The sequence below is a fragment of the Tenrec ecaudatus genome, chromosome 10, assembly GCF_050624435.1.
Source record: "Tenrec ecaudatus isolate mTenEca1 chromosome 10, mTenEca1.hap1, whole genome shotgun sequence".
Taxonomy (NCBI): Eukaryota; Metazoa; Chordata; class Mammalia; order Afrosoricida; family Tenrecidae; genus Tenrec; species Tenrec ecaudatus.
In genome coordinates this window covers 33541788-33566213 of record NC_134539.1, presented here as the reverse complement: position 1 = coordinate 33566213, position 24426 = coordinate 33541788, and the positions used below count along the sequence as shown (strand labels likewise).

Genomic DNA, 24426 nt, shown 5'->3' with positions numbered 1-24426 from the left:
GGCAGCTCTATCCCGGAGCAGGGACCCTGCCCTGCTGCTCCTCAATGCTCTTTTGGCCCAGCACCCTTCAGTCTTGGGGACAGTTTGGTGGCGGAGGCAGCCCTCCTCCTTTACTTCTACTTCAGGTCTTTCTGGAGTTCTCTGGTAGACCTAATTCTATGTGCTAGACCTTGTCGGCTGGCCAGAGAGACCAGTGTGGGGAAGGACTTCTCAACTCAGCCCACACGGTGCAGGCTTGGACCCTAGGTTCCTAATGCCCTCCTCTACCCTCTGGCTATAAGAATGAGCCATCTGGTTTCCCCTGCTCTTGTAAGGTTGCCCACTTCCATGAAAAGAAGTGAGGTTGGAGTGCCAACTGCTCAGCCAACTTTGCTGTCTGGCTTTGCTCCAGCCCTCAGAAGTTCCCCTGGCCCCAGCTTTCTCCACACTCTAGCCAACGCAGGAAACACTCTGGCCTAGAGGCTGGCTCCATGTCTGCCACCACCACCTGGCAGCGGAGGTGGGGTGGGGCGGGGGGGGGGCACGCACAGGCTCCTATGTGGTGGAATTCTCTGGGAGCCACCGAGCAGCTCAGTGACTGGCCATTGAGATGCTCATAACTGATTGACCAGGTGCAGCTAGAACAGGACATCAATCTGAGGTCCCAAAGCCAAGTCTCTGAACTCCACCCACCCTTCACTTCCTGCTCAGCTCGGCAGGCATTTCTGTGGCAGACACTCTGGCCATCCCTAGGGAATTCAGAGCTGGCCAGGAGAGACAACTAGAGAATCACATTCTGTTCAAGAGGCACACTAGGGATGGGGACCCTAGTAGTCTCACTTTCTGGGGACCATTGGTTGATATGCCAATTTATCGGAAGCCCAGAAGAACATGAGGGGCTGGTTTAGAGACACACAGATTTGGCCTGCAGCTATCTGAAAGCTCAGACTGGTCTCTAGTATCTTTCTTTTTCATTGGTTTTCTCAGTTCTGTTTTCCACTTAAAACTTGGCTTTTAGGTAGCTTTAGTTCATCCTGGCCTAATTTGAACTCATGGAAACCTTAGTTTTTCAATTCCATGGTCAATTTTTCCCCACATTTCCTGGCTCCAAAGCTTACCATCTCTGGCCAGGTTAGGGAATGGCTGCCCCGGGTTAGGTGTCTTCTCTGGTCCAAAACGCCCTCAAGTGGTGAGTCACATGGTTCACGACGACCTGGCCACCCACCAGCCCAGTTCACTGGAGAGGGAGGCATGCAAAGGGGTCTGAGTTACACAGGACAGGAACACAGGCAAGGACTACATTAGTCACCAACTGAGAACTGGATATTACACAAAAGAAAAGGATTTTATTGTCTTAGTCAATATTCCTGGAGGGAATAAGGGCCACAGCATGAGCCTGTGGTTATGGGACAGCTTATGAGGGAGCTGTAACATGTTTGTGGAAAAACTCCATTGTCTTGGAATTCCATTTTCCCACGAACATTTCGAAGCTCTCGTAGACCTTCAGGAGGCACTCTCAAAGTCTGCTCCACTCAGGCTCCTGTCTCTCAGCTGGCAACCCCCTCCCTAGGCCCCTGTTGTCTCCCAGCTGGAGATGCCATGGTTTCAGGGACACTTCTAGGCATCTGGTTGGCTCCGCCCATCTGGGCCCGGTGAAATGGCTCTGGAGGAGAACTTTGTCTCCTTTGAGGCACAAAACACAAGCCTACATTGGCTAGTCTCAGCTCCCTGGTGGGACATCCCTCAGAAACACTTGGGCCCTGCACACATTCCAGAGGCAGCAGCAGCACAGCTGCAGCCACAGCTGCCAGGAAGGGGCCTGGGCGAGGGGGAGAAGGGAGAGGGAGGAGGGAAAGGGAGAAGGGAGAGGGAGAAGGCTGCTCACTTCCTTCCCCAGCCCAGACTGAGCTCATCCTCATACCCCCCCCCCCCCACTGACTTCATCCATCCAAGGCCACTTGGCCTGGAGCCCAGGCAGTGTGGGGGGCTCTCCAGAGCAGGCCTTGGGCCACCTCGGAGGTGGGGGAAGGGTGAGCTTCAGACCTTATTCAGCTCCTAAAAAATCGGGGTTTTGGGGGGAGGGGGCGTAGCATCCTGAGCTCTGAAATGCCAGAGGAGTTTATGTGCAGAGGAGTGGCAGTGGTGCTTTGCTATTTCAAAGTAGACAAATACAAGGAAATACAGCTCTTTTCTCTCATTTGTTCTTTGGCCCTTCCATGGGAGAATTCCAGGCGGTACACAGGATGACATCATGCCCTACATAGGAGAAAGGGCAGGAGTTCTGTGCAGTGGGGCCCATCCCCACCCCCTTCTGAAGGAAAATGCGCTGTAGCTACAGGCATCAAAACTGTGTGTTATGTCACATTGAAATGAGGGCTTAATATTCTTCAATTTCTACCCAAAGTAGATGATATTGCATGAGTCACATAAAATCAACTTCACTGCTTAGCATCACACACATTGGAATTTAAAAAGTCCAAGGGCGAACAGGATAAGAAAGATTTTTTTTAAGTTTGCGTAAAAAAATAACAAAAATTTAAAAATTGGTCTACACCTCTCCCCCTGCAATCCAAATCACTTTAATCTAATCATCATGATCAATGCTTCTTGCGTTCATCCCTTTAATAAAGAATGAGTTCATGCAGAACTGTCTACCCAAGTGCATGTAATGTGCAAGAGGCGCTGTGTGCACCACACCCAAGCACACCCATCCACAGGGACACACAGCTGAGCTTTCGTTGTTCCAGGCACTTCACATCCATGTTCTTCGGGCTGCCACCTTTTCACGCAATCAGACAGGTTACTTCTTCGGAGGCAGGACATTTTCCTCAAAGAAACCCTGGTTGACAACATTCCCTGCAGGGAAGTATCTGGCCACCACGAACGAGGACCCATCACTCGCGGAAGCCTTTCCCACCCCCATCTTCTTGGTGTTCTTCCACACCATGGCTGTGAAGTGTCCTGCAGGGAAGAGAGGGGAGGGGAGGGAAATAGTCAGCAGAAGCCTTGAGGATTTACAAGGGGCCCTTGAGCGCCCCCCCCCCCCACCATCCTGTCAGCTAAGGGTCACTCCATCTTCACAGATGCCAGTCAGAGGAAGGACAGACAGACCACTGAACCACTACTGCCTGGTTTCTTAAAACGTCAGGCCCACCCACCCAGACCTCATGGCCCAATGTCATGCAGGCTTGACTTCCCTCACCCCTGTGTCCAACACCCCAGGCTTCACGACCTCCCAGAGGTCATGACAAAGTCCGGTGACCACGATAATCACCATGCCTCCCTACCTGGCCACTGGATTCAAATCCCCCTCACCAAACTGTACCTTTCAAAGTGACCACTGTTCTCCATGCTTCTCTCCCATGACCATTTTTTGTCCTTGTTCTGGGCATTTCAGAAATCACCGTTGATGCTTCCCCTTTGCAAAGCACTCTCCTCTTTCAGGGTTTGTCTCAGAGCTTACCGCTCCGAGCTACGGTGTACAGTGGCTACTGTTAGGTATGGCGTCAGTTCCCGCCTACAGCAGCTTGTGCACAACAAAACGAAACATTGCCTGGTTTACTCATAAGTCCCTGATGAGTCTCCACATTCTGCCTCTGGTGAATTCCTTCCAAGAACATGAATTTCTTTGCCCTCAGACAGAGTGTAGTAGAGGACTCTATCACTCCGCTAGTGGGTGCAGGGAGGCCAAATTGCCCTAGGGGATTTACCTTGGTATGCCCTTCATGGCAGTGAGGGTGTTCGGGTCCCCTGGTCACCAGTAACATCCTAACTGCTTCTGAACCTATCTCGTCAGCTCCCCTGACTAACTTAAGACATGTCCCAATCACGGTCCCTTTCTGTTCCTATAAGTCATCTTGTAACTAGGATATATTATCTGTGGCCAATCATGCTTCTATGACAGTTTTCCATTGCCCTCCATGTCCCTTTGAAGTCTGAATTTCTGCTATCCCATGGATGCCATTACGACCCCATGCTACTGCTCTCCCTCATCCTGACGACGTGTCTGTGTCTTGTTTAAGACCTAATAAATTTTACTGAAACCTGAATGATGGCCGAACATGATAGTGGGACAAGAGGAAAGTAAAAGGAAATAGAGGAAAGAACTAGGAGGCAAAGGACATTTATACAGATTTAAATAAGGCATGTATATATGTAAATATATTTACATATAACTATAGGGAAATAGATCTATGTACATATATTTATATGTTAAGTATTAAGGTAGCAGACAGACATTGGGCTTCTACTCAAGTACTTCCTCAACACAAGAACACTTTGTTCTACTAACCTGGCATTCTGTGATGCTCACCAGACAAGGGTGCATAAGTAAATGTGGTGAAGAAAGTTGATAGTGCCTGGCTACCAAAAGAAACAGCGTTTGGGGTCTTAAAGGCTTAAAGATAAACAAGTGGCCATCTAGCTGAGAAGCAACAAAGTCCACATGGAAGAAGCACACCAGCCTGTGTAATCACGAGGTATCGATGGGATCAGGTATCCAGCAGCAAAGACACAGAACAAAAAAATCATATTGATGTAAATGAGGGGGAGCGTGGAGTAGAAACCCAAAGCCCAGTTGTAGACAATTGAACATCCCCTTACAGAAGGGTTGTGGGGAAGAGACGAGCCAGTCAGTACAGTATAGCACCGATGAAACATATAACTTTACTCTAGTTCTTTAATGCTTCCTCCTTCCCACTATCATGACATCAGTTCTACCTTACAAATCCAGCTAGACCAGAGCATGTACACGGGTACGGATAAGAGCTGGAAACACAGGGACTCCAGGGCAGATAAACCCCTCAGAACTAATAATGAGAGTAGCGATACCAGGAGGGTAAGGGTAAGGTGGGGGGAAAGAGGGGGAATTGATCACAATGATCTACATATAACCCTCTTCCTCCCAGGGGGATGGCTAACAGAAAAGTGGGTAAAGGGACACATCAGTCAGTGTAAGACAAGAAAAAATAATAATTTATAAATTATCAAATTATCCTGAGGGAGGGGAAAATGAGGAGCTGATAACCAAGGGTTCAAGCAGAAAGAGAATGCTTTGAAAATGATGATGGCTCTATGCATAGCCTCCGCCCTGGGGGAGGGACAGCAGAGGAGAGGAAACGTCGGACAGTGTAACACATGACTAATAATTTATGAATGATGACGGTTCATGAGGTGGGGGGTGGGGAGGGAGGGGGAGAATGAGCAGCAGATATTAAGGGCTCAAGTAGAAGGCAAATATTTTGAGAATGATGATGGCAACAAATGTGCATATGTGCTTGACACAATGGATGTATGTATAGATTGTGATAAGAGTTGTACGAGTCTCCAATAAAATGATTTAAAAAAAGAAATAAAATGATGATGGCAACATATGTATAAATGTGCTTGACACAATGGATGGATATGTGGATTGTAATAAGAGCAGTATGAGCCCCCAATAAATGATTTTAAAAAGGACTTAATAAATTTTCTTCTTAAATGATATTTGAGATTTTGGGTTCACCATGAAGCCACAAGCTTTGAATCTCTCTTCTCCTTACAAATGTGGGTGGACTTAGATTTCCCAGCTGAAATGCTGGTCTGTTTTTCCCCTTGTTTCTATTCTGTCTTTAGGTGATATCACCATTTCCTGGCTCAAATTTCATCATCTAGCTCAAACCTCTTCTCTGTTCCAAACAAAATGACTTACAAAGCATTTTCCACTTGGATGACTCAAGGCCACTCAGTTTTTTTAAAAAAAAGTGAATGGGAAACATTTTCCTTTTTCTTAAAAAAAAAGGTTATTTGTGGTTATTGAGAGTATACACAGCAAAACATACACCAATTCCACAGTTTCTAAGTTGCTAGGTGTACATCCCTCACACTGTACAACCCTTCCCACCTTCTCTTTCTGAGGAGCTCCTCTCTGTAGCAGGTCCTGATCTAACCTTTCTCTGCTGGTTGCTGGTGCCCATTTCATCCCATTTACAACCCAAACCAAACTCACTGTTATTGAGTTGATTCTGACTCATCTCAGCTTTACAAGGCAGGGTAGAATTTGCCCTGTGGTGTTCTGAGACTGTAAATCTTGACTGGAGTTGAAAGCTTCATCCTTTTCGTTCAGAGCAGCTAGCAGCTTTGAACCACTAACCTCACTGTTGACAGCCCAACTCAGAAACCACTCTGCTACCAGGGTTCTTCTGATTCCAGTACTGATAGTTCTTAACCCATTCAAACCTCACTCTTGAATTTGGTCCCCTCAGTTGTGTTCCTCCCCTAGACGCAGTACCTCCAGCCATGTCATTGTAGGGCTGTCTACATTCCTCCTCCCTCATCTTCCTCAAAACAACACACCATTAAATGCTGAGGAATCTAACTCCAAAATCACAGCTGAAGTCCATCCACTAGACTCCAATGCATTCCCCCAACCTTGGACCTAACCACCGACGTGTCTTGCTCAAACCACTGCCACCGCTGCCTCTTTGACCCCTGGTGCCTACCTTGCACTTGGCAATTGTACTTCAGTTAAGTCACAGGATGATCTTTGTGAAACCCAAGTTCAGTCTGCTTACTTTTCAATTTTAAAATCCTTCCGTAGTTTTCAGCCACACCCAGAATGAAATCTAAATCCCATCTCTTGCTTATAAGGTCCTGCTCCCTCTCACATGGGGGACCTCGGGCCTCGTCCTCATTTTCCAGAAGTATTTTGACCCAGTGGCCACCTTTCTGTCCCTTGAACACATCAGGTTATTTTCCAAGCTGGCTCCTTTGCGAAATACTCTGCTCGCCAACATCTTCTCTTCCCTCTGTGTCATTTGTTCAGAGAAGCTTTGTGCAATCACCTTTCCATTTCCTGAACACTTCCTGCCATGAAATTCTTACCCAACTCTGTTTTCTTTCACGGCATTCTTACTGTTCATTACTGTATACTTGCTTGGTTACTTGACTATTTTTGGCTCCTTCAAACTAGGCTAAGAACCCCACATGGGCACCAAAGTATACCCACTATCTTGGCACAGCACATGAGAGGTGTAAAAGAAATGGAATGAAGGAATGACGGTGTATCGAAGAACCATCCTGGCAGGACCCAGGTTCTGCTTCTACTGGCAATGCAGATCTTTTTGGGCTGAGCACTTTGAGACCATGACAGCTTCTCGCCCCCTTCAGTTCTCTCTGCTTAGAGTCAAATAACCCAATTCTTCCTCAAACTACTGCCCTGCCCTCCAGACATTTCTATCACTAGCTGAAGCTTCTTAGTGTCAGCCCCCAGCTGCTTGGGCTGCCTCCCGTCTCACTCACGACTGCAGCGTCACTCGCAGCTCTCTCCCACCTTTGGGATCATTGCGACAATGGACACTTTCCCCAAACAGTCATATTTTCTCTTCATCTTTGGGAGTAGAGGTTGGGAATTCCGCTCTCCCACCTGTGCTGGTTAGGGTCACAAGGCTACCTCAGCAGCCAGGCTGGTAAATGGTGTATCTATGTCCATGTCACAGCTCCTTCGTTAAATCAACTCCCAAGAGTGATGTTTCTTCCTGTCTTGTCAACCACCTCAATATTTAGCCCCGGAATTGGCACACAGTGGATACTCCAAAGTATTTGATGAAAAAAAGAGGGGGGGGCGGGGAGGAAGGAAGGAAGGGAAATTGTGATCCGACTACAGGCTGTCTCTGGGTTATGAAAGAGAGCCGTTCCTGTGTTTTTTGCAGGTAAGTTGGAACTAGTGCATATGAGTCTTATGTAGCTTTACTTTAGTGCAAGCTAAAGGAACTCTGGTGGCACAGTGGGTAAGGTATTGGGCTGCTAACCACAAGGCCTGAGTTCAAACCCATAAGCCACTCTGCAGGAGAAGGTTGAGACTGTCTGTTTCCATAAAGATTTACAGCCTGGAAATCTGCCAGAAAACAGTCTGGGTCAGTGGGTTGGGTAAGTGTTGAACTGCTAACTATAAGGTTGGTGTTTCAAACCTACTAGCCAATCCTCAGGCGAAAGAGGAGGCTCTCAGTGCCCACAAAGGTTTACGGGCTCAGAATCCCTGTAGAAGATTTCTAGGAGTTTATAAACCAGGCCTCTGGAGTGGCCATGGTTTATGAGTTGGAGCAACTTGATGTCAATTGGTTTGGTTTGGGCTGGCTGCGGTGAAGAAGAGCTGTACATGCAACAAGTAAAGGTGAGTGATTGTGGTGAAGAACTGGGTTCAGGTAGGATTTTGTTCAATCATTTGAAAGAGTCAATTTAAAGAACATTGAAGGCTATGTATGTTACACCATCGATTGACTGCAGCATATGGTGATCCCATGGAATGGAATGGAACCGGCCCTGTGGGCTTCTGAGACTTTGCATCTTTACAGGAGTAGACAGCTTTATCTTTCTCCTTTGGAGTGGCTGGTGGATTTGAACCAATGACTTTGTGGATAGCAGCTCAATGTGTAACCTACTATGCCACCAGAGGCTGTAAATCAGATGTTTGCAACTGGAGACTGCCAGTAGCCAAGCTACTGAGAAAAAAAGAGGGTGCCATCTAAAGAAGGCCAGTTCTTCAGGGTGCTGTCCCCGTGTGTCTTGTCGATGGCAAGCACAAGAGGAGTGGCCATTGATTAACGTGTTTTTTCACTAACTCCTTCTTTACCAGTTTAAAACATAGGTCCAATCTGTTTCTTTGTTCACATCCACAAAGGATGACTTAGGACAATGAAACATAAACATGTACCAATATACAATATAGTTAATCACAGTTGAAGTAATACAACTAAAGCAAGAATTAAGACAAACCTAAGTCCAATTATGCATCTTCACAACATTTAAAAACGTTATTGTGGTCTGTACATATGTCTATGTGTGTTTATACATAAAGCAAGACAACAACAGGGCAATGTTTGTACAGGGACAGTTCATCAGTGTCTGCTTTGTCCATCAAACTGTGCAGCCAGTGCCGCCTTCATCCAAATGGGTTTGTCGCCCTTCACAGGGGCTCAGCGCTCCCTTCCCCTCCAACCACGTTTACCACTTATCATTTTTTTAACTTTCATTAATCCCAAATTAAACAGAAATATCAACCTCTGAGACTATTGTTTCTGGATATAGTCTCCATCTAGGTCGACATACTGCTATTGTGTTGTTGTTTTTAATCATATTTTTTATTGTTCTCACTTATCATAACACTCGTATAGACCACTGCCCAGTCAGCATCAACATTCGCCCCAGAAGAGAGGAGGAAAACTTAGTGCCAGTCCACCCTCGGTCCTTTGGGCTCACTCTGCCCTGCTGCGGGTGATTCAGACTCACAGCAACCAGCTGCTCCAGCCGAGGCGCCTCTTCCCCAGCTGCCACGCCTCGCATCGGCTGCCTTCGCACCAAGGTTTCAGACCCTTTCGCAAGAGACCGCATGCTCTGTCCACTGACCTCCCCTCTTTCTCTCTGTCTGAGACCAGGAAGAGCTCACCAAGAAAATCATTAGGGACCGAAAGTGCACACCAGCGGCACACCTGCCTGGGGACTTCCTGCCTCCACAGAGATAACTAAATTATGGGTATTTAGAGATGAATGAAAGAATACAACTTCCTTAGCAACCATCAGATACATACACACTGGTTTCTGACTCTGACCTACTAACACAGCCTTCCCCCCCTAAAGGGATCACATCCTCTTTCCTGTTATAGATCCAAACTTCCTAGTCTATATCTTGAAAACACATCAAATACGTTAGAGTATAGCCTTGCAAGGACATCCTGTGCAGTGGTAGCAAAGACAAAGGTGGCTCCTTTTCCATGGCTATGGGACAATCTGATGCAACAAGTGCAAAACATAGCACTCGGCGGGGTAACGGATGGGGCAGGAGCCGTATCTTCTCAATGCTGGCCTGTGCTCTGAACGCTTTGAGAATGACACGGGGAGAGGGAGGGAGACAGTGCTGAAGACAGTATGGATGGCAGACCGCGTAGCCTTCTATAAAAAGCTTTTGAATCTCACATCATGTAAAAGTATTACTTATTCAGAACAAACAAACAGGCCAGCCATTAAACAAAACGTAGCAAGGTAATTCTAAGATATCCTTTCTCTGCACTCAGCACAGCACACTCAGCTGATGGACCCTTGATCACATGATGCAGACCTAAGGAAAGAGATAATAGGACATTCCAGAGAAAGGCCCTGTCACCTACACCTCAGGATCATGGGCTTAGCAAGAGTCAGCTAGGAAGATGGCTCGGGGAGAGGCAAAGGCATGGAGGGTGGGCCTGAGGGTCTTGCAATCCCTGATGGGCCCACCACCCAAAGGTGCACTCTACTCTGGGCTCAGGCACGGTCACCAGGGACAGGGTTGGGGTCAGTTGCTCTGGTGTTTCCCTCATCTCATAACCCAACCACTGTCGCCAAGTCCATTCTGACTCAGTGTCCCCAGAGCACGGAGCAGAACTGCCCCAGGGTTTCTGAGACTGTCAGAGATTGTAGGCAGCCTCATCATCTTCCCCGGGAGCAGCTGGTGGGCTCGAACCACTGACCTTTTGGTTATCAGCTCAATGCATACAAAACCCACTACGCCAGCAGGACTCCTTTTTCCTCATTTAGGGATGGGCTATGTGGAGCGATGAGTGGGATGGGCAGTGAGTGGTCCTGGAAGCTGAGTGCCACTCCCAGACTGGCACTTGGGAGGCACCCAGAGAGGCTTCAGTCGTGGAGCAGGGCCACGGGGAGAGCATCAGGCCAGGCGCTCGTGGCAGAAGGTATCTGAGAAGCCTCTTACCCTCTGTGGGCCGGAGATCCCCCTCTGCAAAGCAGGGAGTCTAAAAGCCTACCTTGGCGAGGTGTTGGTGACTTTCATGGCGGTGACGTGGCAGCACCGTGACACCAGCTCTCGAGTGGCGTGCCCGTGAGCAACACACTCACTTGCTCTGCAAACATGAGCACTCGTGGCTCTGGCACATGGGAAAAGCAGGTGCAGAAAGGAAGGACGAAGCATGCTTCCTGGACACTCATCTCCACCGCACGAAGGCGCGGCTCTGCCTGCCCCCCACCCGCCTGCCGGGTGCCTGGCGCAGGGGAGGGTCAGCGAAAGCGAGGAAAAGCGCCAAGGAGAAAGCTTGGTGCGGTGGCTGCCACCATGGGCTCCAACGGAAGGACGATTCTGAGGAGGATGCAGGCCCGACCAACCGTGAGGGCCTCGTTCTGCTGTGCTATGGACTGGGACCGGGTCGGCGGGACCTAACCACAATAGCAGGTTCTGCCTACACATCTTTAATCACAGGTGGAGGCTCTAATTGTCCTCCCCGCCCCCCCCCCCCACCAGAGCCAACCGTTCTCACTAGGGCCCAGCGAGCAGCTCCTCGGCCTTGGCCAGGAGTCCCGTCGGAGTTAGCTGAGAGGAGAAATGCCTGGCAGAGCCTTCTACCTCTTCCCCCAGCCCAACCCACACAGGTTTGCAAGAGCCCCTGCCCAAAGGGGGAGCAGCAAACCACCGGAAACGGTGACTGGCTCCGAGAACTTGCCATTTCCTGATTCGGAGGAACGCCTGGGGAGGAAGAGGCCACCCTGGCACTCCCATGAGGGGGACAGGGTCAGGGGCCAGAAAAGCCCCTTCCCAGTTCTCCTGGGGCTTTCTGGTCAGAAATGCACACCTTTACCTTTTGGGTGTGAGAGAGACACAGAGAGAGAGAGAGAGAGAGAGAGAGATTGAGAGAGAGAGAGATTGAGAGAGAGGAGGTAGGAGAGGCGTGTAGGCACGATGCTGCTAAGGGCCAGGTCAGACCCAGCAGTCACTTTGTGGGAGAAGAAGGCTTCCCGTGCCCATCGGGACAGACACTCGGGAGCAGTCCTGTCCTGTCCTCCAGGGGTCTGGAGTGTTTTGTTGTCTTGTTTTGGGGGGCAGCTAGACGAGGACAGGAATGACTGATTTCCCAAGGGTTAGTTGCTCTCAACAATCAGGTGCTCACCCGGAAGCGCAGCCCCACACTCACCCGTCCCCGAGGTGAAGCCCGGTTGCTGGAAGTTGTAGTTCTTGATCTCACTGTACCATCTGTCGGCCACCTCCTTTCCTGTAAGGAGAAGCAGCTCCTCGCAAACCCACCCCCCGCCTCTTCCCATGCACCCTGAACCGCGCAGCCCGCGGCCACGTCGGACAAAGCGGAAGCATCCTGAGTCTGACTGCCGAGGGGCCCGGGAGCAGGTCCGGGATGAAGGAAGGCTTCGGCCCGGCGACCCAGCCCTGCCACGGGCTGTGCGAGGCCAGTCAGGCCCTTCCCCTGCTCTTCGGGGACACATCACCCAAGAGGGCGGAGGGAGCCCCAGGGCCGCCTTCTGCTGCTCCGGCTTGCTATGACTGGGCTCTCATCCCTGGAAGGCCGCTGCCGGCAGGAAGGGCCTCTCCTGGAGTGTCCCAGAGACCTCGCCGCAATGGCCGGAGCCCAGAGCCTCCCACCTCAGACTAGACCGTGTGCACGATCCACCTGGGATCTTGCAGAAATGCAGACGCTCAGCTCTAGAACGGGGCCCACGAGCGCTGGTCGCCCAGTGGCTGAAGCGCTCAAATCCAAAGGTCTGCAGTTTAAGCCCACCAGCTGCTCCGCAGGAGGAAGGCTCAGGAGCCCTCTGGGGCGATTCTCCTCCACCCTGGAGGGTTGCTATGAGTCAGCATCAGCAGCAGTGGGTTTGGGTTTTAGGGAGGGGCCCGCATCCTGCATTTCTAGCAAGTTCCCCGGTGCTGCTGCTGCTGCAGGCCCTTGGGCAGCACTATGGCTACAAGGCCTTAAAGAGCAGTGGCTTCCCATTGGCATCACCTGGGGAGGGAGCCTTTGGAAAACCCCACTGCCTGGGCTCATACAGGTCAGCTGTGTGGTGTCTCGAGCAGAGACTCAGATGTTGGTACTGTTACAAAATGCGGCAAAGAAAGAATCCAATGTGCAGCCTGGTGGGAAATGATTGGCGTGGAGACCACCTACCAACACCTGCTCTGTACACTGGAGGAAACAGGGGCAAGAGAGGTCAGCAGTTTGCTCCTGGCACCACAGCACACGCCTAGGGTGGGATAAGCTCTTTCCCATCCCTCTCCTCGCCGCTCTGAGTGCACCAAGGGCCGCAGCCGGGGAGGAGCCTTGCAGGCGGGGGACAAGGCCTTAGAGGAAGGGTCCTGTGTCTTCCTGGGGAACCTCTCCTGGAGGGCACAGGGCACTGAGTTGTATGGGAAGCCCCGGGCAGACTGGGCTGGGAAACCAAGAAGACGGGGTCTCCCCTGGGAACTCCCAGGAATGTGAAGCACAGAAGGAGTGAGTCACCTCACTGGGGGCTGGAGACAGCTTCGGCGGGACATCATCCTCACCAACACGTTTCCTAAAAAGCCAGTCAGAGAATGGTTGGACAGTGTGGTGGGATCCTGATTCCAGACTGAGAGTTTGGATGAAGGATTTGTCTCTCATTCATCTGTTTTGACACTGGAACAAATTCCCTAGATGCTTTTTTGGCCAGAGAATCAGCTGAGACTTTGAAATCTGCCACCCACCCCCTCCACCCCTCAGGCTGGGTGTCCTCCAGAAGCAGGGCCTAGTCAGTCTGACTCATCACCGTGACCTTGGTAGCCAGCCAGGCCTGCTCCGGAGCAGACCAGCAGTGGTCTCATGGTGAACTGGGTTGGACACAGAGGTCTCATGGTGAACTGGGCTGGACTCCGGGTGCCACACAAAGGCGGGTTTTAGGTTTCTTTCCCTATGGTGGGTCTGAGGCCACACCACAGCAGTGGCCAGGACAGGCCTCTGAGGGCTCTCTCAGAGGGTGCTAGGGCCGGGAGGGCTCTGAGAAGGCCTGGTCTTTGGCTCTGCCCAGGCAGAGGGAGGGGAGCGGAGCTGAGAACGTGACCCACCTGGCTGGTCGTAGGATGCCCAGGCTAGATTCTCCCCGCATTGGCCCCGACTGGACTCCGGGCTGTGCTTGAGGATCCTCGTGCTGGCCAGGGCTTCAGAATACCTGCCGGAGACCAGAGTGTTTCCTCAGGGAGACCCCACCACCACCCACAAAGGATGAGCCCCAGATTGGTGTGACCAAGAGGCCTTCCCAGGGCTCAGACTATCACACCTGCATCTCGGGGGGGCCTCACCACATCCCTTTTACAGAGGAACAAATCGAGATTCGGAGGAGCCCCAGGACTTGCCTAGGTAAGCGGCAGAGTGGTTACTTAAGCTTGGTTGTACCTGACCTCAACACCCACGGCCCGACCATCCTAGGCCCCTCAGTGACCACAGCAGGAGCACCCTGAAGGCCCTGATGACCCCGTGTGCTGGGGGGACTCACTGCTGCGCCTCTTGGTTGAGCTTCTTGCAGAGCTTCAGTGGGGGGACACCATGCTTCTGTCGGTACTCATTGTGGGCCTTCAGGACCTCATTGTTGAACTGCTTGGAAGCTGCAATGATTTCCACAAGGAGAATGGGTCAGCGTGAAGACCCCCCCCCCCAAAGCATCAGCGTAGCAGCTCCCTTAAACCTCAGGTCACACAGACGGGCTGCCGCTCCTTCCTGCCACTCACACCCCAGCCACAGGGGCAACCATACTGCCTGGTTGTGCTTCCTGCCTCCATCCCTGTGGCACCCTCCCCGTCTCTGCACAGCTACCCTCTGTGGGTTACACAGACCTTGTGGGCCGTATCTGGGCCTTGAGTCTTTATCCATGGCATTGGGAAGCCACCCAAAGCACACAGCTGGAAGAGCCTGAAAGAGCCTGCTGGCTGTTGAGTGAAGGATGGGCCAGAGCATGCACAGAGCAGATGGGGGCGGGGGGCGGGGGGTTGAGCAGTCCCAAGCAGGACTTCTAACAGAAAGGGTTTGAAGGAGACTAGGCGTCTCAGACTAGACCTATGATGAGTGGCGAACACTGGGAAGAACTAGAGGTGGGAGCAGAGAGAAGGGGTGGGGCTGGCTGGATAAGCACCCATTCTGGGACCAGGCATAAGGGATACAGTGGAGGAAGGGGGAGAGCTGGCACCCAACTAAGTCGTCGTCGTCTCAGGAAAGGTAAGGTTGGGGACTGGGGAGAGAATATGTAGATGAGCCTAAACGAACAGAAGTCATACAATGTGTATCTGAAATGGAACCCCATCTATTAATACTCACCCAGCTTCCTCCATCCTTAACCCCACTATCCATCCAACATGTGTCAGTCCACCCATCCATCCATCCTTCATCTAACACCTCATCCATTTGTCTACCATCCACCTATCCACCTACCAGCCTGCCACCTCCCATCCATCCATCTGCCTCTAAGAGTCTCTTCTAATCTTGAGATTTAGAGAGTGACACTCCTTGGACATGGGCATGAGTTAGGTGAGTCATGAGTGATGGTCACAAAGGCCTTTATACTGGGCCGGGGACATCCAGAGAGGAACCTACTCCTGAGGCCTGCTCATGGGTGGGGCCCAGGAAGGGTGTAAACAAAAAACCAAATCAGGAAGGAAGCCCAGGTCACATCTCCTCTTCAGTTCACTTTTCTTCCCTTCTGCTGCCTTTTCACGGAGAGCCTGACAGGATAATCATCTTCTCCCCCTTGAGTCGATGCTTCAGGTCTCCGATGCGACCCAGAGGGGAGGAAGAATCTACAGCTTGCTCTCAGGGGGTTCTGAACTAGATGCAACCCTAGGGGAGTTGAAGACAAGTACAGACCATGCCAATGGTGGTTATGCCACCCAAGGGGGTCTGATACATCGAGAAGGAAGTGCTACCAACTTAGGAGTCAGGGGTGTGAAGGAACAGGCTAACGAGACCGACGTGGTGATGGGGCAGGGACTCCAGCTGAGGCCCTGAAGACCAGGATTTGGGAGGCTTTGGATGACACAGATTAGACATCATAAGCCAAAGCAGGGAGACAGACACCTGGAAATGCTAGCCGGGCCCAAGCAGGGAAGGGTAGTCACTAACCACTGGAAGTTTTCAGGTTTTTATGGCCAGTGAAGAGGGCCAAGCCCTTGCTGACAGAAGGTTCACCACGTCAATGCTGTCTTTGGGATAAAAGGCCAAGGAGGAGACAGGGGTGGCACTTCAGTCAGAGTCCACATGCTGTCTGATGACCTGGTGCCTGCCCTCCACTAGCGTGACCTCAACTAGAATCTTTCACCAAGCCTGGCCGCCCACCTGGTGTGAGAAGCACTAACAATTTAGAGTGTGTCCAGCAGGCACATGACCTTGGCCATGGGCTGGAAAGGGGCCTTTTTCTCAATTGAGGGAGTCTTGGCACATTGGTTAAAAGCACATGACCACTCACTGACAGGTCAGTGGTTCAAGCCCATCTGCCACTCCCTAGGAGAAAGCCCCAGGAGTCTGGTTCTATACAGATGTACAACTTTGGAGACCCAGTAGGGCAGTCCTACCCTGTTTCATGGGGCCCTCGGGAGGGGGGCGGGCTCTACTAGATGGCCACGGGGTTTGTTCTCAACGGAAGCGGGAAAAGCCCTCTCCCAGAACAGTGAGCGCTTCAGCACGGCAGGGAGGGCTCAGTGCCCGACTCTGGACTTGAGGAATTCACAGCTTCTCTAAGGGGACCGAGTGGTCAACACAAGCACCCAGGTGGACTTGGGCATGTCAGGGTACACAGGCTCTGGGTGACAGCTCTGGCCCGGTCCATCCTGAAGTCCCATTCACTCCCATGTCTCAGGCCGCTCCGGTGGAAGGTGTCTGCAGCTGAGGGGCACAGGCAGAGGTGCCCATAGGCTCACAAGGGAAGGTTCCGAGAGGAGGGCACCTCGGTCTGTCTAAAGGAGGTCAGAAGCCAATGGACTGAGAGAGAGCAGAGGTGGGAGGGACCTAGGGATGTCTTAGGTCTGTAAGGGGATCATTTGGTAAAACCAGCTCAAGGGCAGCCCTGCAGAGCAAGTGCAGTTTGCTGTAGGCCATCATGGCTCCCTGACAGAGGCACAAACCAATCACCCCCAAACCAGCCCCCCTCAAAAAAATCCACTGCCATAGAGTCAGTGCTGACTCTCACCATTCCTTGCTCCAGGCGGGGTAGAACTGCCTCTGGGGATTTCCAAGACTAACTCTGAGGGGAGGGCTGCTGACAACGGGGGCATCACATGCTGGGAATGGGGGGAGAAACAGGGAATCGAAAGTGAAAGTTCCCAGCTCAGTCCAAGAAGATGAAGCTGGTCATCCTCCCTGAATTCTCAGGAATGAGTCAAGAGGTCTGGCAATCAGGAGAAGCCTGGTCTCCCCACCCCTCACAGTGAGGGGTGGGGGCCCCACAAGGACACTTCAGGCAGGCCCCTGGAGTCCCTTGCCACCAAGGCCCCCAGGCCTGGCCCAGATGGCTCCTCCCTGACAACCCTGGGAGGCCAGATAAGACTGGGACCACATCCTATCAGAGGCACACCAGAACTCCATTTCTACTCCCAGCCATCTCACCGTGGGCTGTCACCGTGGGCTGAGGTGAAGGGTAAATCAAGGGCCAGAGAAGTCTCCCAGCTCCATTGGCCCCAGGCTGGCCCTTCTTGCTGGCTGGCTAGCCTGTTCCTGGGGGCTGGGTCTGAGCATGACTGCATTCACTTATACCACCTGCTTAGGGAGCTTCCACATTGGATTCATTTCTTGGGTGAGGAAATTGTGGCTCGAGACGTGCAGTAACCAGCCCATTCCCACCACATGGATGGGTCCCTTTGCAGGGAAACTACGTCTAGGCAAAAGACTGATTTTAACCCCCTACCACAAACCAAAGTCACAGAGGCGAGAGAAGGGACAGCCAGTGTGGGCTGGGGGTAGGGGCCAGGAAGACTCAGGGCAGGCCCACGAGGACAACAGAGGGGCAGAGGGCAGCAGCGGCCTTCACATCTGAGGGCATTGGGCGGGGAGGGAGGGAACTCTCTAAGATTTCCTGAATGCCAAGCCCTTTATAAACAGGCTTATTGCCTGAGGGCCTCTGAGAGCAAATAAGGCAGCAGATTTGGGGCTTAAAATAAAAGTGGGAGCCATTGGAATGTGGCAGTTGCTGCCTCAGTTTGCCGTTCCCCTGTCCCTGAGGGAGGGGACGGGGCTGGCCGCTGTTTCTGATGAAGTGGAGGGTACAGTCACAAGTCATTGTACCTGGAGCTGAGCCAGGGACTCTTTAAAGTCCCTCTGGGGACCGAGTCTCTATTCCCAACAAACACAGGTCACCCAATCAGCAAGGTATACCCCAAACCCAAACTCACTATGAGCCGATTCCGACTTAGAGTTTTTGAGATGGTAAATCTTGACAGCCTCAACTCTCTCCCTTGGAGTAGCTGGTGGGTTTGAACCACTGACTTAGCAGTCCAACAAACCTTTCACAGCGCCACTACGGCTCTTTATGCGGATAGAGTTGTAAGAGTTGGCATCTACTTGATGGCAGTGAGCTAAAATTTTTTTATTGTGTTGACTAATCTATAATGAACAATTTCATCTGGGCTTGATATGATGAAACCCTGGTGAAGTCGTTCACCACAGAGCAATAAATAAGCACAATTACGCTGGTTTGTGCCCCTGCCTTCCCTCCTGACGTCTGAATGAAGGTTCTGAGGAGGTTCATGCCCTTTTCCCCACCCTGGCTCCTCTCTCAGCGTCCCTGCTCCTCTCACTAAGCCCACTGGCCTCATTTCTCTGCCCTCTCCTGACTCCCCATGAAAGAGTCCTGGCGGTTGTGGGGGTGGGGGGGAAGGGAGGAGGAAATAATGAGGAGCTGATACCAAGGGCTCAAGTAAAAAGAAAATATATTGAGAATGATGATGGCAACAAATGTACAAATGTGCTTGACACTACGGATTGTGATAAGAGTTGTATGAGCCCCCAATAAAATGATTAAAAAAAGAAAGAAAGAGGCCTGGGACAGTTAGGCCAACTAAGTCAAGGTCAACTACGTCTAGGCAACTATGTCTAGGGACCAGGACAGGGGGTGTGAACAGGCCCCTCCATCCCCTGGCTCAGCAGCTTAAAGCACCTTGGACTCCCCTTTGGGGCGCAGCTAGTTTTGCTTGTCTTTCAGGAAGAAAGCCCAATTCCTTGGGTGGGGTGGGGGTTGGGGGCCCAGAGAGTGCCTGCTGAGTAGTTTGTTCCCTTGAAGCCTTGGTTCCAGAGAACTAAAGAGGTAAGTCCCAGTTCTGCCTTTTACTGTCTGTGTGACCTTGGACACATTGCTTAATCACTGTGCCTCATTTCCCCCATGTGTAAAAGGAGGATGGCAGCTCCTAACTCACAGGGTTGTTGTGATTAAATGAGTCTATCTGTGTAGATTGCTTTGAATGGCTGTGTTTATGGCCACTCCGGTTGGGCGGATAGCAGATGGGGGTTTGCCTGGAGTCCTGGGGTGCAGTGGTTAAGCATTGAGCTGTAATACAAACGTTCAGCAGTTCAAACCACCGTGGGCAGCTCCAAGGGAGAAAGACTGGGTTTTCTATTCCCACAGGAGTCATTACGAGTCAGCAATGACTCAATGTTTGGTGGTTTTTTTGGTTGGGTGGATGACTAGGGCCCTCGGAGAACCTGCCCTACGTGACCCTATCCCTTGTCCTTCATAGGAACTGGGCTGCTGGCATTTAAACTGATCTTTGACAGCATTTCAGTCCCTCTGAGCTGAGTCTGCTGAATGACCAAGTGAACACATTTCTCATCCCAGCACAGGGAAGCTACGGGGCAGGAGTCTTCTCCTCATTTTGATAACGAAACTGAGGGCTCAGTAGGGTTTCCGGGAGGGATGAGAGTTGCCTGAGGTCACCCAGTGAGTCCATGTGAGAGTCAAGCTTAAGAACAGGCCCTTCCTTTACCGCCTCCCTTGCTGCAAGTCATTCATTCTTCCCCCTTCCCATACATCTCCCACCTCCCTAGTGGCAAGGGGTAGCCGATGAAGAGCGTACAATTGCTTCTAGAGAGAGCAAGGATTCCGGGCCCTGAGAATTTGGCACACTGCCTGCCTCTCCTCCCCCTGGAAAGGAGAGGTTGCTCTGTCCAGCACAGAAGTCCACTCTGCAGGTCAGCCTAGCTAAACACAGGTCCCTTCAGGCAGTGGGTAAGTTCCTGCCTCCCATCCAGGTGAGACGGATGTCATCTGTGTGGTCCATATGTCATTCTTTGAATGAAATCCTGAATAAAACCAACAGAGCACCGTGGAGTTGGCCCCCACTGCCAAGGCCTGAGAATGCACACAGCAGAAAACCCCTGGATTAATTTGTTGCTGAGAGGAGCCCTGGTGGCATAGTGGGTTACACCTTGGCCTTCTACCCACAAGGTCAGCAGTACAAAACCAGCAGCCACTCCATGGGAGAAAGATGAGGCTTTCTACTCCCATAAGGATATACCATCTCAGAAACCCACACGACATGAGTTAGAGTTAGGACATGAGCTATGAGTTAGAATCGACTTGATGGAGGTGAGTTTTTGGTTTCAGAATTTGTCCCTGAAGCCTTTATGCTCCATTCTTCTGGTGTGAGCAGCTGTGGGCCTAGTGCCGCTGAGACTCTTAGAGATGATAGAGGGTGTGTCAGACTGGCCAGAGTCTAGGTGGGCTGGGAGGTCAGTTGGTAGAGGGAAAGAGACCTAGGTTCAAACCCCAGTTTAGCTATTTACTGGTCAAGGTGTGACCTTGGGCAAGGTACTAAACTTCTCTGTAAATCTTGAAAACTGGCCAATAATAATTGTGTTGCAGGACTGTTACACAGACAGGTAACCTGCATGAGGGGGCTTCAAAATATTCATGTGAAAATGAAATTTAAAAGATCACGGAATGTCTCCAATGCACTCAATGCCTGGTGTCATAGTTGGTAACAGATAAGGAGCCCTGGATGCAACAGGTAAGGGCTTGAGGACTAACCAAAAGGTCAGTGATTCGAGTCCACCCAGCAGCCCCACAGGAGGAAAGACCTGGTGATTTGCTCCTCTAACGATGACAACTTAGAAAACCCTCCGGGGCAGCTTGACTGTCGCATGGAGACAGAGATCTACTCAACAGCCCCAACAACGACGCTTATTAGGTGCGACCGGCTCCAGTGAGCCCAAGGCCACCGCTCGCCCTCGTCTTCGACTCCATCCACCTGCTGCAAGAGGAAGGCCAGCGGGGCACGGAGGGCTAGGCAGTGCTGCAAAGTGTCTCAGCATGGAGGCAGACCCTCTTCTGCAGTTCAAGCTGCCTCAAGGAAGGTCTGTGTGGGCTGGTTTTTCAGCAACGCCTCTAGCCCAGCATGGCTGGGGTGTAAAGCAAGAGGAGCGACTGCTGTGATGAGGAGAAAAAGCCTCAGAGAGACCGTCCAGACGACTGTCCTCGTGGCACGAGGTAAAGTCCCTGCTCGGACACACGTCTGTGCATGCAGAAGCAGCAGCTCTGAGCTGGTGACCTGTGCTAAAGGCCTGATGGATCTGTGTCACTGAGGTCGCCCAGAAATGTCACTTTCTCTGGGGAACTCTTTGGAGCCAGCCATGGATGAGTGTGTCCTGAGGGCTGGGTCCTTTGACAGAAGCCTAATAAAATGCAAATGACTGCGTGGAAGTGGCCTGGGTCCTGATTCTGCCTGCTCCTGGATGTTTGTGTGAGGGAGTGGGACTGGGGAGGGAGGTGCACAGCCAAACCTGCCAGCTGCCAGCCCCCCTGCTCTTCTGATTGAGAAACCCTCCTCCTCTGAGCCCGCCAGACCCTGCAGCGTCAGTTTGAGATCAGGACTGTCTTATACCCGCCCATTTTATTCACACCAAGTAGCTCTGGGATTCTTACAAGTCCCTCCCTTCCTCCCCTCCCCTCCACTCCCCCCTGCCCTCAATGCCTGTGTTATCTCTTGCCTGGGAAACTAGCAGCCCCTCATCTCCACTCTCTCCACCCCATACACCCTCTAGTTGCAACCTTGAAAACCCCATGGCAGCGGTTCCCAACCTTCCTGAGACCCCGACCCTTTAATACAGTTCATGTTGTGACCGCCCCCAACCATAAAATTATTTTTGTTGCTATTTCATAACTGTAATTTTGCTACTGTTATGAATCAGGCGACCCTATAAAAGGGTCCTTCGGCCGGGCGTGGTGGCGCGCGCCTGTAGTCCCAGCTACTCGGGAGGCTGAGGCTGGAGGATCGCTTGAGTCCAGGAGTTCTGGGCTGCAGTGCGCTATGCCGATCGGGTGTCCGCACTAAGTTCGGCATCAATATGGTGACCTCCCGGGAGCGGGGGGCCACCAGGTTGCCTAAGGAGGGGTGAACCGGCCCAGGTCGGAAAAGGGTCCTTCGACCCCCAAAGGGGTTGCGACCCACAGGTTGAGAACCACTGCCCTATGGGGTTTCTGCACAGTGGTGGTCCTGCTGCTCTTGGACCCATGGACTTCACTGGCAACCAGTGCTCAGAAAGCAAAGTCCCCAAGACCTAGGACCCCCGTCCTCCATGGGCTCCTTTGAACTCCCACCCCCCACTGACCTGCATCTGCCCTGTGGCTTGTATTACTTCCCCTGGCTTGCTGGCGTGGTGTGATGCCCGCCTACCTCCCTAATTGCCTTCATGTATTCACCCATCTCACAACAAAGGAACAGTACTTCAGCACAGCCCTGTGGGCCAAGTCCACAGCTTGGTAGTGAGTGGATGGATGACCAAAGAGCAGCAAGGGAGGGAGGGGCACAGTGATGGACAGGCAAATGGATGAACAGATAGGTACCCACAGCTGAATATTAACTCTGGAAACCCATTCTTAGGGAAGAAGCCCCAAACAACCGAGTTTCAGAATTCAGGAGTTTTCTCCAAAATGTGCACAGAAAGGAGCTGATTTCCCAAGAAGAGGTCTCAAGAGGCTCTCTTGCATTCACCATGTTTGGCTCATCATTGCCCATCATTCTTGTTCTTTAACAACATTCCAAAGCCCACACGGCTTTCCATTCAGGAAGGACCCTGGATTTCCTCAGGGTCACGTTCATGCAGAGAAGAAAAGGACCTTGCTCAACGTCACACTGCAAGTGATTAGCAGACGGGTTTAAATGGGTTCCGATGACCCTGGACAGCCTTATCCACTGAGGCTGACAACCCCAACTTCCCATCAAGGAGACCCACTGAGCGCTGTTCCTTTCAACAGCAGTTTATTGAGAGCCATCGGGAACCGGGAACTACACTGAGATGAAGTCCGGCCCCTGACAGCTGGGACTGAGGAGTTTGTCGGAAACAGGTCCTATGTTAAGCAGACGGCTGGGAATGAGGCTGTTACCAAGTGCAGGAGGGACTAAGTGACCATCAGAGATCCGTCTGGACCCAGGAAATGAGCCCAGAAGAAGGGGAGGGGGAGGATTTTCCGCCTCCCAGAAGGGGAGCGGTCAATGGCGGCGATGAGAACAGAGAAGGGGAGCCCAGAAGAAGGGTCCCATGAACGTGAGGGTCAGGTGCAGGTAAGCGGTGAGGCCAAACTCCCAGAGACCGGAAGGTGGTCTGCAGTGTGTATTTCACCTTTCAGACAATGAGATGGGAGGCGTGCGCCTGGAGTGACAGGCCGAGCGCGGCCTGCTTTTAGGGGTCTGTGCGGGGCCCAGGCACCGAGCGGGCGGCGGGGCGCTGGGGGATGGACGAAGGAAGGAAAGAATGAAGATTTCCAGTCCTCTGGACAGGCGCCCTGGTTAACGTCTGAAACCACCGGCCGCTCCCCGGGAGAAAGAAGAGGTTTTCTCCTCCCAGGAGGAGTTACAGCCTCGGAAAGTCACTGCGGGCCGGCAGTTCGACTCTGTCCTAGGGTCTCTTGGGAGTCAGAATTGGCAAGGAGTTTGTTTGGTGGGTGGGTGGGTTTTGAGTCCTCAGGAGGGGTGGGCGGATCAGCGGCTTTGCAGCAAGAGGTCTAACTCGTTGCTGCCCTGGAAACAAAGCCGATGCCACGCCTCGGCTGGGAGCTGGGCGCTGATCCCCTCCGCCGGCCAGCCTCCCGGAAGCCATCTCGGCGCACAGCCAGGGGGACCCTCCCTCGGTCTGCCTTCCCTCCCTCTCGCCCAGCGGCCCCCAGGCCACGCGGGTTCCTGGCTGCCCCGGAAACTGCCCGCGCGCCGCCCCCATCAGGGGTCCCCCACTTTGCTCGCGCGCCCCTCCATCCCGCGCCCGGGCGTCCCGCGCGGCCGCCCGAGCTGGGTGCAGAGGCGACGGTGCGCCCCCCTCCCCCGGCACCCGGGTCGCGGCGAGGAAGGGTGGTGGCTGGTGCCCGGGGCCCCGCCGGCTCACCTGACTTGCCCATGCCGACCCGCGCTGCTCGGCTCCCGCTGCGGCTGCACCCCGTCCGCCCGCCCGCCCGGCCCGCGCGCCCCAGTGCCGGGCGGAGGCGGGCCCCGCGGCCCCTCCCCGCCGGCCAGCCCCCGCCTTATAAGGCAGCGACCGCTGCGGGCGGCGCCCCGGGCCAGCCCGCCGGCCACCGGAGGGGGCGCCGCGCCCCGGCCCGGCTCCGCAGCGCGTTCTTCCTGGAGCCCCAAAGGGACCGCGGCGACAGCCCCGCGCACGCCGCCGGCGCACGGGGCGCCCAGCCCCGGGCTGTCACCTCCCGGGCGCGGAGCGGGCGAGGGCCACC

General features: G+C 52.7%; 1 protein-coding gene across 2 annotated transcripts; it reads right to left on the bottom strand.

Moving 5' to 3' along the window:
* Window positions 1-1305: 1305 nt before the first annotated feature.
* On the bottom strand, window positions 1306-24198 carry GLIPR2 (GLI pathogenesis related 2). 2 transcript variants are annotated; one of them, XM_075560135.1, is made up of 5 exons: window positions 24087-24198; window positions 14233-14341; window positions 13805-13908; window positions 11910-11987; window positions 1306-2940 (listed from the first exon to the last, which is right to left on the bottom strand). In XM_075560135.1, exons 1-5 carry the CDS (start codon window positions 24097-24099, stop codon window positions 2780-2782), a joined length of 465 nt encoding a protein of 154 aa, XP_075416250.1. In that variant the 5' UTR covers window positions 24100-24198; the 3' UTR covers window positions 1306-2779. The 2 variants fall into 2 exon arrangements, with proteins under 2 accessions (XP_075416250.1, XP_075416251.1); XM_075560136.1 differs by lacking the exons at window positions 11910-11987; window positions 13805-13908.
* Window positions 24199-24426: the final 228 nt, after the last annotated feature.